This window comes from Vanessa atalanta, chromosome 13 (assembly GCF_905147765.1).
Source record: "Vanessa atalanta chromosome 13, ilVanAtal1.2, whole genome shotgun sequence".
In the NCBI taxonomy this organism is placed as follows: Eukaryota; Metazoa; Arthropoda; class Insecta; order Lepidoptera; family Nymphalidae; genus Vanessa; species Vanessa atalanta.
This window is the reverse complement of record NC_061883.1, coordinates 2628261-2642124: the sequence shown is the minus strand read 5'-3', so window position 1 is coordinate 2642124 and position 13864 is coordinate 2628261. Positions and strand designations below refer to the sequence as shown.

The following is a 13864-nucleotide window of genomic DNA, read 5'->3' as shown; positions in this document are numbered from 1 at the left end:
ATTTTCGCCGTTTGCGATTTCAATGGTCATTAAAACCTTTGCGATAAAACCTATTATATTATTCAGTATATATAAATTAGGTACTCTGCGTTTTTAATTACAAATAATAAATTAATAATTTTTTCATTCACAAAAATATAACCTCAATGGTTTCGTTATATTTTATACGTTGGCGTCATTTAGGAAAGATAAAAGTAACCTAGGCTACAAGGTAAATGTTTATTCCATATTGTATCTACGAAGAAAATGAAAAAAAGTACAATTAGCAAAATTTACGTAAATTAAAAATCAGGATTGCGTTCCGTAATTTCAAATGTGGATATTATATATTAAGCGTTTAATAAATTAAAAAATGAAAATATAAAGTTATAACAAAATTTTAGATGCTCCCGATACTTTTTAATAAAGATAAATCTGTCGTGACCTCTTTCTAAGTCTTTAACCACTATTCCAAGGTTGCAAAAACAGCAGACAATTAAAACTTTTTGACAGCTATCGCTGTACAAAAATAACAATTCCGAACGTTACGTATGATTAGTAATATGTTTTAAAATATTTTAAATTCCTAACCTGACGAAGGGCGATCGTATTTCCGTGTTATATTATTGTTATTATATTATGAGTGAGTTATAATGAAATTCAACCATTAATCGCGTATTCCCTTATTTAAATAATTGTACATACTATTAAAATAAACTTCAATACGGTATTTGAAAATTTATATGTGAACAATCAGAACGAACGGTTGAGATTTGAGACGTGGAAGCAGGAAAAACAAAGGAACACATATTATCTTTCATTTCCAAGGCACCATAAATACATACATTTATAAGAACCGATATGGCCCAATGATTTGAAATCGTGCATCATAACCGATGATTGCGGGTTCAAACCCAGGCAAGAACCGCTAAATTTTCATGTGCTTAATTTGTGTTTATAATTCATCTCGTGCTCGGCGGTGAAGGAAAACATCGTGAGGAAACCTGCATGTGTCTAATTTCAACGAAATTTTGCCACATGTGTATTCCGCCAACCTGCATTGGAGCAGCGTGGTGGAATATGCTCCAAACCTTCTCCTCAAAGGGAGAGGAAGCCTTTAGCCCAGCAGAGGGAAAATTTACAGACTGCTAATGCTAATAATGCTACATGTGAATCCATCAACCCGCATTAGACCAGTGCGGTGGAATAAGCTCATACAATTTTCGCAAAGGGAACAGCAGTAGCGTATTTACAGGTTGTTGCATTATAATTAATAAGTACCAGGTTATCTGTATAAATATATGTATTCATATCTATTATATGGTACCTTTTTACAGTAATAAAAGAAGATTAATATTACTTATATCACAAAGTAGGAGTTATTAAAATAAAGATAACTTTCATCGACAATAGACTTATTTTTATTACGACTTCCATGATTTAACAAGAGATATCAGTTTGTCTTTGATTAAAAAAAAAAAAATCGCTTAAGAAGGTTCGTTATTCTCGAATAATGTAATAATTACATTTTCGCAAATACCATGAATGTACCCGTACAAGGAAGTTAGTTGATAAATACTTTTGTATTCACAATGATTTAACATTGTTTCGTTTTGCTCTCACGCCTGCCTCTCATTGTCCGTTCTTTGAGTGAAGTATTATTGCTAATTTTCACTGATTACAGAAGCAATTTAGTTATGTTTCTCTTTCAAATCAAGATATACATATAAATCATTCCACTAGGATTTTACAATCACTTTTGCATCGTCATTTTAGAAATATATGTATATGACGCAACCTGCTTATTGTATTTGATTTTTTTAATTGATTATATAACATAAATATGAATCCCTTATTACGGTGTCAGCGTGGTGCATCCGAGGTATTTTATTGATAGTTCCTTCGTGCTTGGAATTACACCGGCATTCTTCATCATTTAAATACATAGTAACACAGCAATTAACACAATAAGGTATTTCAAATAAAAATATAAAAAGCCCCTTGCTTTTATGCAATCTCTATTGTCAGTAGATAGTTTCCACTAAAGCCATACGAACAAATTGTACCGCCTGAAATTGTTTTAAATACGACATATTAGGGAATAAATTACACGTATCTTGAATAAAAATAATGGTTGCTGATAAACATTCTAAATATTTGAATACATTACTGACTAAAAAGGATCTACTTCTACGTCAAAGTAATGCAGCTATTTGAGAGCAGTGTTATCAATTTTTTTTTATCATTTACACATTCTCGTTCTTGACAAATTAATACTTTAAACTGTATAATGAGAACAGTTTGTAGATATACTTGAATTTAATTATGCACGCTTATGACATGATTTATAACTAAAATCAAAGGAATGTTTAATTAACAGGCCTATTAAGAGCAGCGGTGATGATTTATATTTAGGTTTACTTAGTTTAACCGTTTTTAGTTATATGTACATTAATGTAATGTCTTTAAATAAAAAAAATAACCAGAATTAAATTTGAGTTCTTTATTATACACAGTTTCGAAAACTTTTAAAAAATTACACGTTAAACAACCTACGAAAATTGTGTTATTTTTTTTCTAGCCTGTTGCTTGAATGATGTAATTAAACAAATGTTTTGTATTCATAAGGAAGTACTGAATTATGCCACACAAAGAACATTTAAAACTACGTAGAAAATTTTGTATAAACATTTAATCATAGCAATTGTGATCGCGATAAGATAGACAATTCGGGTTTAGCAAATAATCCAGTTGAGTACGTTCGGTGTTTGTGAATAAGAAACGCTCGTTCATAGGATTATTGCTCTATCTCTCGGCAATCGAATAACCACGATTGCCTTTGATATAGCAATCGTAAAATAGATGACCCGTTTAATCGTAATTAAAGTTCCGATTTATATTATCTTTTGATTAATATCTATAGGTATTCGTAATCGATTGGTCGCTATTAAACACTTTTTATCACGGTTATTATTCTATGACTTATTGATCGGTCTCGAGTACTATAAATATATCATCTCTAGTTTTACAATAAACAGATAACTAATTTATATTATATCTGAATTATAGTAAAGTTTTAAATGTATTTAATTTTTATTTTAGTCGTATTATTAAAAAATACGTAATTTTATTGTTATTAGTATGGAGCAAAACCAACGTTTTAGGAAATGGTTAAAAGTCTGATCTGTCAAGGACGTATAAAAACTATTGTCGATGGTCAAAGAGTGTGACGAGTTTTTTTTTTTTCTTACTCCATTTTATCGCGTTTTATTCAAACGCCATTGGTGCATTTGATGCGGCTTTGTCGGAAAAAAATACAGTCATTTGCAGAACAAACAACAGGTTTTTTTCAACGAGGAAAACATTATAGTTGATGCTGATCCAGTTCTGTCATATTATACCTTTTTGATTTTATCTCGATATATGTCGATTGCTTTGAGGTATTGCATTTATTAATTTGAACAAATCATAGTGAATATCCACTTTTTAAATTATTAGACATTTTTTTCTCATAATTGTTATACATAGTAGTCTACGAAAACAATTAAGTCTGATTTCTATTAATTTCTTTCTATGGGTAAGCCAACAGTAATTCATTTCTTTTTTTAATTTATATTTTGTATCAAAATATTTTTTATGTATCATCGTCGTAAGAAATACAAATACATTTGTAAACATAGACTACGATTTGAAATTTTGAATGATATCAATAAATTTACTAAGTGTTTAATTTTATCGAATTGTAAATCTATTATTATTAGATATATATAATCTATATAAAATTGGACTGTCTGTTTGTAACATTAAAAAAACCGCCAGAATAAATATACACGGTATATACCTACATCAAAATATATTTTTTAATTTTTGTCTGTCTGTCTGTTTGTTCCTGTTGTTAATCTCTGGATCGTCTGGACCGATTTTAACGGGACTTTTACTGGCAGATAGCTGATTTAATAAGGAGTAACTTAGGCTACAACAATAACTTTTTTTTGCTAAATTCAAACGCGCATGATGTCGCGGGGACAGCTAGTTTACAAATAAACTTGAAAAATTCGTACGCAAAACCACGAAATCTAAATTTTTATTAGAACAAATGACTGCTAACAAATGCAGTTCATTGTACCCAAAATAAAACGGATCGCTATTCCATTGAATTCGACGTTATCTCTGATCTTATTCTTTGTATTTGGATGGTTAAGACAATACAGACGGTCTGTGAATAACTTGTCTTGGCAAATAATTATTCAAAATATTCGCACGTGATTTTGAATTCAAAGTCTGTATTTTATATACCTGTTCTACTTAAACAGTACATAACATAAGCAGCCCGTAAATGTCCCACTGCTGGGATAAAGGCCTCCTCTCCCTTTGAGGAGAAGGTTTGGAGCATATTCCACCACGCTGCTCCAATGCGGGTTGGCGGAATACACATGTGGCTGAATTTCGTTGAAATTAGACACATGCAGGTTTCCTCACGATGTTTTCCTTCACCGCCGAGCACGAGATGAATTATAAACACAAATTAAGCACTTGAAATTTCAGTGGTGCCTGCCTGGGTTTGAACCCGAAATCATCGGTTAAGATGCACGCGTTCTAACCACTGGGCCATCTCGGCTCTTTTAACTACTCTCGGCTCTACTTAAACAGTTTTATACGGCTTTACCTGTAAATGTGGTTTTGGCAGTGATTACTAACATAATGCTGTCTTTTTCTTTTTAGTGTCAAATCAATGATAAAAGAAAGAGAAATTAGTGTTAAACAAATTAGCCGCTAAGGAATGTTTATTGATAAGTGAGCGTGTATGCTGTTGAGTTTGTGTTGTGTTAGGAATATATCGAATTATTAAGAAGGACTAAAAATTGTCTATGTCCAAATCTTTAATATTTGACTGTACATTACACCAGATGGATATGTATGAATATCTGCCGAAAGATTCTGTTATAATAATATAATTAGTATTAAATAAAAATTTACGCGAGACTTATAAACTTAATAGGTATAACAATAAATGTTGTATTTTATGTATGTGTAATGAAATTATCTGACCGAAATTTTATGCGCCAGGTAGAGCATCGCCAGGCTTATCTCAGTGGTTAGCCAAATACGCAAAAGATAATGTGGTTCACATTCACAAGTTTGAGCGAAAATACAAGTTACCCTGAATTTCATCACGCAGCTAGAACGTACGACTTAGAATTCAGTTTGTGGCGAAATTGTTTCAAGGACTTGTTTACAATTCTTTATCACCAACTTTATTGCCCCTTTAAAGGGTGAAAAATGTAGCCTATGTTCGTCGTTGGTTCAAGCTTCAAAAATTAATCTATCACAAAATTTTATCGATTCTGTGACTTACCCATGAAACCGTAATATACAGACACACAGACAGCCATACATACCTTTGCATATATAATACTAGCACAGATTATGAACTAAGATAGCACAGCGGATAGAAAACCGGATAGGACCCGGATTTGAAATAAATACCGCGGTTTCAAATCTGTGCAGGCACCGTCGATTTTTCGCGTGCTTAATTTTTTTTTATAATTCTTCTCATGCTTGTCTATGAAACAATTTATCGTGAAGAAACTTGCTTATTTCAATGATATTCTACCACAACGTGGTACCTACCGACCCCACTCAAGCAGCGTGATTTGATGTTGCATAATATATACATACAGATACACTCACACACACACGCAAACACACACTCTGTAATGCGTATATATAAAAATTTGCAATTGCCGTCAAATATGATGAAATCATAACGATAAGATAATATATGACACGGCTACGTTCATGCTAACTCTATATGCTCGTTGACTCATACGATAACATAGAGTAAAACGTCAGAAGATTGAATCATTACCAGAAATTAGGTTTTTTTTTACAATTGTTTACAATTCCAACAATATGAAGATAATTTTTATGACAGTACTGCAGCGTCGTATTTATATATATATATTACACTAGCTTAATCTGCGGCTTTACCCGCACCAATAGGCACATAAAACCGTCACCTTTTATTAAAAAATTTTACCCCTTCGAGGAGTATATTAAAAAAATGAGCCTATATCCTACCCGAGAACTCAAACTAGCTCCGTACCAAATTTTATCTGAATCGGTATAGCGGTTTAAGCGTGACGATGAAACAGACTTGAGCGAGTTACTTTGGCATTTATTAACATTAGCATAGATGTAAGTGGTACAATATACATTATACTCACAAAGAGAGGAGATAGCCTAGAATCTTATCTAAAGTTTACAAATTCAAATCCTCGTGCTCTTTCGTAAAGTTTACGTGTCACCAAACTAACTAACTTTGCACATAAACTAAATTAGTTATTTTAGCTGTCTCATAAAAAAAAACAACAAGAGAAACCCCCTTTTTATTTAAAAAAAAAAACTTTTTTTTTTAATCTAAGGTTAAGTTTAAATTACTTCGCTCCAAATATCTGTTTGTTGCAAGTGTCCAAAGTGTCTGTTTGTTAATTATCAGTAATAAATATAAGTTGTAACTTTGTAAGCTCTTAATATTTTCTAACTTGTAGTTCAGTTTAAACTGTTTGTTTTATACATAGCCCTAAATATATATTAATTCATGTTATATTTGGTAATAGTCAAAAATAGTATCTGACCATCCAAAATATATCCAATAGTATCGACTAAATTCAATTTTAATTGCTATGTACGTTAAACAACGTCGTAAAACCATCATTTGTCACGCTGCACTCGTTGACACGCTGCTTCTATTAATTGATATTCGAAGAGACAAGATGCAACCACACACTTCCGAACACGTGAATATCATTACACCATAACATAACGTCACTACAAAATTTTCAAACGCCCACTTAATTCGATATATACGAACTCTTATGTATATATTTTTAATACACGTGACTACGTTTGCTTAAATAACTTTTTAATCAATTAAATTCTTTATACTGGTGTATGCCAACGAAGCAAAGATAATAATTCCTACGGTTTACGCATTTCACTTGTGAGTTGTGACTATTGTTTTCATCTGATACAAAAATGATGTCACTAGGCTATTTAAAAAAACGTAGGTAATTTAAATTGTACATTTTGTTTGATTAATTCCTTAAATTTTATCATAACGTGTTTTTTTTTTTAGATAAGTAACTTAATTTAACATCCATTTCATGATGAAATAAAATATATTATAAATGCGAATTATTACGTGTGTTAATATATTTTTATTTTATTATCAGAAAGTAATAAATAACTTTCTCGAAAATACATAATATTAATATGAGTACTGTAAAACTATTTTTAAGCTTTATTAAAGCAAATGATTAAAAAACTTCTGTAGTACTATTTTTGCTGATAATAGTCTACAGGAAAACGACCTTGCTGCAGTACCTTAGGAATGTTGCATCAATTTACCAATTACTATGAATTAGCATCGATCTATAAACTAAGAAGGTTCTTCCTCAAGCAGGTTCATGCACCTATATAAAATTGCCAAAATTATTTTGCATATCAAGCAGCGATGCAACTATATATTTAAAAAAATACTGACTATAGAGAGATAAATCGATGTAATTTTGGATAATGATAACGAATACATTTTAAAAATCGAAACAAATGTCAGAATTGTCCAAAATTTTAATAATTACATTAATTTTCAAGTCATAATATCCAGTGTATAATGTTTTGAAGTTAGCTATGTTAATTTTGTAAATAAAAAGCGGTGCTTAATAATTGAAAAGGGTTGTATTGTCAAGCTCACGTCCACTGAAACCTATCAAATGCATTCCCATATAATTGAAACTTGTCAGTAATGGCTTCATGTCAGTAAGTATACGCACCAAAAACATACAATATTAATAAGTACATCGATTAAATTTTTTCTCAAACGTATTTGTGTTAATATTCCAAAATTAAAATTTCATAATAGTACAGAAAATTAAAGAAATAAAGTTATGTTTAACGATAAATAATATTTTTAGTTATTTATTGCTTTAATTGTAACTATTATCTTTCGTTGTCTGTTACAGAATTGATTTGCATGATCCGCAAAATCTAGATAAGTTTTATTGAATATATTACGAAATTTTTTCCTCAGGTATTAAACCGTCCTTACAAGTAGGATAATTTATTACAAAACACTAAATATTAATTAAACCATTTAATTCAGGAACAGAATGTATATATGTAATTCCAAATAAATTAAATTATATTCCTATTATAAATACCTCTACATAGTTTTAAAAGAAAATAAAAATGAAAGATCGTAGTCAGTTTTTGTTTCCTCCGATTTTCTCTACCACTTTGGCACTGACGTCATTATTAAATAACATTTTATTTTGGTAAGTCAAAACCAACTGTCGACGCAGATCGCCAATTTTATATTCGTTTTTTACTTATTGCTTATGAATATGTACGAACTTTTTTAGTTTTACAGTTTCGATTTGATTGATGCGAGTCTTTCGGCGAAATCATTTTAAGATAATAAAATCTTATTATAAAATGTTTGCAAACAAGGTTTATACGTACTTATATAATATGTATGGATGATATTGAATGTTAATAATAACGTTAGACATTAATGTCAAAATGAATAATAATTAAATGATTACAATAATTTATTGACAGTAGAAATAAACAATTTTTTTTTTTAAATATTTTTTTTATAATACCGTAGTTAAAATTTTCAATCGAATTTGCCTCAAACCATTTTATTTTCAAATTTGAGTTTCCCAATAGTATGTAACATGTGTTTATTACGCAAATTAATTAAAATATTCATATACATATTAAAACGTAAATATTAGCCTTAAATTAATTTAAAACCGACTTAACATGCAATTAAAATAAATGTTATATATTAATTATAATGCCTCGCTTGTGGGAATTGACGTTTTGGCTGCCCGGTAGTTTACAGTCTATTTTCGTTAGCTGAACACGGATCTTCAAATAACCACCTTTTTTTAACAAATATACGTCATTACAATAATCAGCTGCAAGACCAAACGCGACTCCTTTACAAGTATAAATTATTGAAAAACTATTTTGTGTTTTACCATTAATAACATTAATAACTATTATTTTGTCCGCGCGAAGTCAGAATGGGTACCTAGATAATAATATAATAAATATATCATGAGTTATTAATAAAAATATTCAATAACTAAATTTATAAATAATCATAATCTTTGATGAGCACAGTCATTTCATTTAAAAATGTTGCCCAAAAGAACCTTAACATACCAACTTGGATTGTATCGTTACATGTATCTATATGTAATGAGCAAACGCAAGATAGAATTACATTTTCAGAACTGGTTACCTGTTTGCGTCTCGAGACGCAATAAATCATTCGGAAATTTTGAGGCGTTTCCTTTGTGAATTTTGATATTAAATTGCAATTGCTTTCACAAAATCAATATTAGTAATTGTTAATTATTTTTACCATGATGTTGAAAACATACATACATAGATACATACATTAACAGCCTGTAAATTTCCCACTGCTGGGCTAAGGCCTCCTCTCCCTTTGAGGAGAAGGTTTGGAGCATATTGTACGCGTTCTAACCACTAGGCCATCTCGGCTCTTAAAACATTGTAACATACATCATCAATTAATGTAGTAATGTAATGTAAATCTATAAATATGTAATTACTGGGTAAATACTTCCTTTTCTTTTAAAAAGCTTTTGGAGATAATTCCACACCGCTGCTTCAATGCCTTGTTTGTAGGCATATTTTTATTCGACACAAACAAGCAGTTATTTACGCGAGCTTAATTATAAACACAAAGTCGAATCAAAGTTTTAACTAATAATATTTTTGTTTATTGATAAAAAATCATTCTAAACCATCCATATATCCACAGGTGGCCTGGGCACGCGTCACTGGGTGACGTTTATGCTGTTCCTGGGTATGGCAAACGCATACATTATGCGGACGAACATGTCCGTGGCGATAGTCGCGATGGTGAACCACACCGCACTGCCAGTGGACAAGGAGGCTATGGACACCGAGTGTGGGAATGTCGATTCTAACGCCACTAAGGTAAGAACTTCTTTCGGAATCCTGGGAAATTGTATTCAGTAGTGATAATTGTCTACTAATAGACTTCCAAGATATGTAAATTTTGCTATTCGATTTTATACTTCTTTGAATTTTCACGTGTCTCTTTGATGCTATTGAGATCATGCTTACGATTATGTGTACGTCAAATGTACTATATCGCATATTCTGTGGATAGAGAGATTCTGGGTATAGAATACATGATAGTATACTCGTAGGTTACATAATTATACTTCAATATTTTTTGTCTATGCCAGTCCGTAATATTTGCACTGCCGGGCCAGGTTCCTTGCTATTAAAAGATAATGTTAGAGCGTAGGAACAGCGTAAGGTTCCGCTGTTGAATATGCAGGTTTTCGTATGGTGTTTCGCTTACCTCTGAGTACTACACGATTATAAATGACTAGTTTTGCCCGCGTGTTAGTATGGTCGTAGATTTTAGTCACAAAAAGTAGACTATGTCACCAAAATTCATTCATAAATTAATTGTGATAAATGGTTTAGCCGTAAAAGCGTAACAAACAGACAGACAGATTTACTTTCACATTTATAATATTAGTATAGATTATGAACAGAAAGACGATAAATTAAGCACTTGAAAATTCAGTGGTATTGCTGTTTTGAAGTTAATTACAAATGGAATGTAATATTAATATATCCATTGTCTAGATAAAATAACAACAGATTATAAAACTAAAATTCCTTTGATTTGTTTTTTTTTTTGAAAAAATGTAACTGACCGGTTTGGTTGTAGGAGGCGCTAACACAAGACGGCTCTTTTGTTTGGACTTCGACTCTACAAGGTTATATCCTGTCATCCTTTTTCTATGGTTACGTCATCACGCAAATTCCATTCGGAATCCTGTCTAAAAGGTAAGGATTTTTTTTAAATTTATTTATAATGTTTATGTTAAATTTTATAATGCCTTAATCAAAGATATTGTTTTTTTTAATCATGAAATTGTTTATATATAAATGCAGTGTTGAACTCGTTTTTGTTAAGAAAAAATGTATTGCAACAATTTGTGGGTAAAAAGCAATAATTTAAATTTTCCATATAATGTATTGTAAAGAAAATTAATAAATATATGCTATAATATTCGGCGCTTAGTTATATTTATGAACTGATAATTATAAACGTCTAGATTTGTATCTTCTAGAAGAGTTTCTAATTCCATGAATAAAAAATACGAAAATCATCTTTAAAAAAATGCTACATTAAAAATACTTCGAGAGATTATTTAAACGTTTTTTGTGTAATTATATCGAAACGAAATATAAATTCAAATTGCAAATAACTTATTTCAGATAATATCACTAATGTAAAGCTTCAATATTAAATTCCATTAGTTTTACAGGTTCTCTTATAAGCCTTTATGACACACATGTCGATATTTTAAACTTTATAGCTTATAATATAAATGTTAAATTAGTTGATCAAGCGCAGAGGCAGGCCTCATAAAACATCGTGACGATATAATATATTGTTATAATACGTACTCGGTCATGATAATAATTACAAATAGACGTAAGTTCTTTGATCGCGATACAGATAAAATTAATGCTATTTGTTATGTGATGAGATTTTGTTTACCTAAGCGACGTATTAATACCAAATACTTTTCGAAATGAGGGATATGATATGAGGGATAGGGAATGAGGGAATATATCAATTAGTAAAATGTCTATATTAGGCTTGTTTTACAATATCCATCGCTTAACTAAATTTGTTTCTAATTCTACTGTTCGTCTACAGATACGGAGCCCGACTATTCCTGGGTGTGGGCATGTTGATCAACTCTGTGTTCGGTCTTTTGGTACCAATGGCCGCGGAGGCTGGTTATGAATGGCTCATCTTGGTCAGATTCATCCAGGGTCTAGGAGAAGGGCCTATTGTACCGTGCTCACATGCCATGTTAGCGAAATGGATTCCACCAAACGAAAGGAGTAGGATGGGAGCAGCTGTATATGCAGGTTAGTTTTTTACCATAGACAGTTGATTCATTTTTGTTTATGATAAGGGATAGCTCCCAATCATAAATATTAGTGATTAATTATAGTAATTAATTATTTCTTAGATCTTATCGTCTGTGTAATATTTGATTACGTTAATGATCTAGTGGGTAGTTTATATATATATGTAAATCCCGAGTTCCTAGATTCAAACTTCGGGTCGGGTCAATTGGGTAATTGGACTTTTCTGTGAAAAGTATTACAGGCCAAAATTTTGACGATTACTGTTGTGGATGCGCTGGCTTCGTACAGCACCTAAAGCCGTTAGTCCTGCTCCAAGATAATAATAAAAGAACCTAGTCTAAATTTAACCACTAGTGAAAATTCTATGTGTAAATATTAAATATTGAACTTGCTTAGTTTACTTAATAAAAGCAATTATTGATAGAGTACTATTTTCAGGTGCTCAGTTCGGAACAGTTATCTCAATGCCTCTGTCTGGCCTGCTCTCTGCGTACGGCTTTGCCGGAGGCTGGCCTTCTATCTTCTACGTGTTTGGTGTCATCGGTACCATCTGGTGCATAGCCTTCTTATTCTTCGTTTCCGAGGACCCTGAACACTGCCCGTCGATCAAGGAAACTGAGAAGAAGTATATTCTGAGTTCGCTGTGGGGCGCTGCGGGTTCTAGTGTGAGTTATTTGTATCTATTTTATAATAGCACTTTCAAGTTACAATTTGCATTTTCATTTAGAGATATAATAAATTACAGATTCATAATTTAGACAAATACCTACCTAGTAATAATGGTACATACATAATAACCCTTCTTTGTTTGTCTCCAGTCTCCTCCGATTCCATGGAGCAAGATTCTCTTTTCGATGCCGTTCTGGGCGATCATGTTGGCTCACATGGGGCAGAACTACGGCTACGAAACTCTCATGACGGAGCTGCCGACCTTCATGCGACAAGTTCTGCACTTCTCTATCAAGGATGTGAGTATATATTTTTTTAAATACATAGGATCGTCCAAAAACTGTTTTGGGTATTTCTTAAAACATATTTTTTTAGTATAAAGTAATGGAACGTTTCTGTTATCGAGTTAATTTTGATTGTTGGGCATAAATGTCTATATAATAATCTTTATCATCAAAAACTCCGTCAATATCGCAGGTAGAACGTAAATCACGAAAATAACGAACAGATGTTTCGAAAAATACGTCTGTTATTTATAGACGAGTAAAGCAGCGACGATTTGGTTCGCATTAATCATCTGAGCTGTCAAGAGGTCAAGAGGCGCGTCGGTCAATTGACCATTGAATCATAAAGTCCTCCGACGGCTTCCAATTAAACTAAACTGAACGTAACATACTCAGTACATTGTTTTTATTGGTATTTATAATTTGGCTATAGTTAAATTTGATTGGGACGTAAATTTGCACTAGTTTTTTGCGGTTAACACGCCTTAATTAAATCAAAAATTACCACTGTTTGTGAACATGAATCAAATGAAGGCGAATCAGCGAAAAAAAACGGTATATTTTTTGTCTAATTAAATAACACAAGTTTATTCATAGTAATGAATCCACTTATCTACAGTATTTTTTAAATTTTATAATAAATGACAAAGAATTCTACTATTTAAGTCAGTGTGCTATGCTTTTTTCCCTATTCCTTTCGACGTGTGTATAAATACAAAACAAAACTCACGGGTAAAAATTAATTATCGAATTGAAAATACATCCCACACCAAAACAGTTACATGCGTTCAGTTAATTCTATGTCTTATAATTATTGATATAAGGATCATAATGAATTAATATTCGAGTGATATATATTTGAGTCAGATCGAGTAATATTGATCCAGCTATTAACT

At 31.4% G+C, this 13864-nt stretch overlaps 1 protein-coding gene across 2 annotated transcripts in view; it reads left to right on the top strand.

The window, feature by feature from the left end:
* LOC125068062 (putative inorganic phosphate cotransporter) overlaps nt 1-13864 on the top strand; it is a 55694-nt gene that overhangs the window by 38195 nt on the left and 3635 nt on the right. For both annotated transcript variants that reach the window (XM_047677050.1, XM_047677049.1), the window contains exons 2-6: nt 9842-10020; nt 10793-10911; nt 11795-12012; nt 12454-12680; nt 12834-12983. In XM_047677050.1, coding sequence (XP_047533006.1) covers nt 9842-10020; nt 10793-10911; nt 11795-12012; nt 12454-12680; nt 12834-12983 — 893 coding nt within the window. The remainder of the gene's footprint in view (nt 1-9841; nt 10021-10792; nt 10912-11794; nt 12013-12453; nt 12681-12833; nt 12984-13864) is intronic.